The following is a 2,626-nucleotide window of genomic DNA, read 5'->3' on the forward strand; positions in this document are numbered from 1 at the left end:
TTGTTTTATTTTGTTTTACTTTATTTCTATTTTGTTTCTTACTTGTTTTATTTTGTTTTATTTTCCTTTTTTGTTTTGTTCTATTTATTTTATTTTCTACGCTTTGTTTATTGTTTTTACGTTGATCTAATGCATATATATATATATATATATATATATATAGTTTGTTTCAATGTTTGTTTATTTGTTTGCTTTTTTTAACTTACTTTTCGACTCTTACTTCTAACTCATTTCTGTATAATTTTTTCCAATTATATGTAAATAGAATCAGCTTCTACTATTGCTATCATACAGTTGACAATATATTCTGATGCAATTGTATTTTATGGAATTATCATTATAAATAGGAATTAATCGAATTTTATCACTTTGAGTGATACGTTGAAATGGAATGAATAAGCAATCAAAATTTTATCGATTTGATTGTAGATGAAGCGTTTGATGGAATATATTATATTCGAAATACTAATTATTACTTTGTTATTTGGTGATAACATGGCCAGTGAAGATAATAAACAAAATGAAGAAATAAGGTAGGCGAGAGTTATTTCCGGATGATAATTGTGATTAGTTCACAGCAATGAACAAAATTAATTTATCCTTTAAATAATGAACAGGGGAAGAGAGAAATAAATAATGCATCAAACTTTTGATACCTATTATCACTGATTAATTGAACTTTATAGAAGAGTTTTTCCACACTGTATTTCAGGATTCGGACGAAACGATATCTTTTTGGTTACGGTAGTTTTGGAGGGTTTTCAGTATTTCCATTCTTCAGCATGGGTTGGGGTCATTTCGGCGGAGGACTAAGTCCTTGGGGATGGGGAGCTCCGTGGATAGGACCAGGAGTTTGGAATTATGGCCCATCTTGGGGTTGCGCATTTTGTTGACAACTAAAAAGCATCAAAATTGGAGGTTGGATTGATATATATATATGAATATATTTTTATTTAACCTAAATGTAATTGCTTCTTCGTTTCTGATTGTCATTGCTAATAAACATTATTGAACTTCGTTTTCAAACTTAAATTTCATAAAATTGGCGGTGAATTGATTATTGATTTACAAATGATTTTCTGAAAGAAAATATGTGAACAAGTTTTAAATAATTGTAAACAAATATATTGCAATTATTTCATGTTCTGACATTTAGAAATTATGCTATGTTATAGATATGATAATTTTGAAAATATTTTTAAAACGAATTATGCCATCGTCATACTTGACATTGCTAGGATCGTTCGTTTTCTTCCTCTGTAAGATCTTAGGATAGTGAAAAATTTGCATATTTTATTATTTATTACTAAAAGTAATTATTGTTATTTTGACTAAAAAGAAAATGAATTGTTATGAAGTCAATGAATAAAGTACGAAATGAAAAAAAAGCTAATAAAATGCAACAGAGCAACTTAATATCATAAAACTGTGTTAATTTCAATTAAAACATTTCAAATTTTATGTTCGATTAATTAATGTTTATTGTAGTTATCGAAATAAAAATTTGTCTTAATTAATCGTTACTTAATTATCATTATTATTTAATTACTCAAAAATAGATCTAAACTTGTATATGATGGCTGATTCCACGTGGAGAGCTAAAATTCAAATTATTAGCAGAGAAACATTTCAGATGTTCTCGCACACGTTCTCATTCACTGTTGTTGTTATTATACTCTGTGTTAATCTGACATTGGTGTCGTGTGGTAAGATATCTGATGCTAATATGATAAGGTGATAATTTGAATTTTCTGATATAAAATTTCAGTTTTTCTTCAAATGTTGATAGAAACAATGAAATTAAGCATTACTTTATTGTGTGAAAAAGAAGTTTTTCTAGAAAACGGGACAAGCGACAATTTTATGGCGGTCACCACTTTGGTAGCATATCTGTTCCGTTCTTCAATTTTGCCTGGGGCAGACACTATAATGGATGGCATGCCCCTTGGTACTATAACTATGGTTGGAGAGTGCCATATCCGTTTGGACCACATTTTGGGATAAGACGACGGTTCTGGAGAAGGCGTTGGGAAAATTGGGACGGGTATGATGAGGGTTTCAGAGGTCATGGGCCATTTCATGGCGGTTTCGGAGGTCATGGCCCATTTCATGGCGGTTTCGGAGGTCCATGGTTTGCTTGATGGGTGTTATTCAATCGATTTGTTGAAAATTGTAATTCGAAATGATATGAAAATATATGAATTACTGTCACATATATATTACTACATGTCACTCTGTACGATACATAAAAGGGAACAATCATTTTGTGTAGGAATTTTGAAAGTTTTACTTCAAAAATTACTAAATCTTTAAAATAAAGCATTTACATTTGAATAGTTTCCACAGCTACACGAATATCATTAATGCAATGACGTCGATCAGAACAAGTACGTATGATTGATTACTTTCAAAAGTGATGTGATGTCATTTAAAGTTGTTTAAATGGTTAAATGATTTGAAGCAGCATATTATCATTAGTGTTATCAGCATATAATCAGGTTATAATGGATGAAAATATGAAAATATCTTGTATGCAGCATAATTATCATTAGTGTTATCAGCATATAATCAGGTTATAATGGATGAAAATATCTTGTATGCAGCATAATTATCATTAGTGTTATCA

At 29.6% G+C, this 2,626-nt stretch overlaps 2 protein-coding genes across 2 annotated transcripts; both read left to right on the forward strand.

The window, feature by feature from the left end:
* Positions 1-423: 423 nt before the first annotated feature.
* On the forward strand, positions 424-1,051 carry LOAG_14441 (hypothetical protein). The gene is made up of 2 exons (XM_003149938.2): positions 424-533; positions 713-1,051. Exons 1-2 carry the CDS (start codon positions 430-432, stop codon positions 891-893), a joined length of 285 nt encoding a protein of 94 aa, XP_003149986.1. The 5' UTR covers positions 424-429; the 3' UTR covers positions 894-1,051.
* A 576-nt stretch (positions 1,052-1,627) lies between these two features.
* LOAG_14443 (hypothetical protein) lies at positions 1,628-2,328 on the forward strand. Its single transcript, XM_003149939.2, has 2 exons — positions 1,628-1,734; positions 1,841-2,328. Exons 1-2 carry the CDS (start codon positions 1,634-1,636, stop codon positions 2,139-2,141), a joined length of 402 nt encoding a protein of 133 aa, XP_003149987.1. The 5' UTR covers positions 1,628-1,633; the 3' UTR covers positions 2,142-2,328.
* Positions 2,329-2,626: the final 298 nt, after the last annotated feature.

This window comes from Loa loa, assembly GCF_000183805.2.
Source record: "Loa loa unplaced genomic scaffold supercont3.837, whole genome shotgun sequence".
NCBI lineage: Eukaryota > Metazoa > Nematoda > Chromadorea > Rhabditida > Onchocercidae > Loa > Loa loa.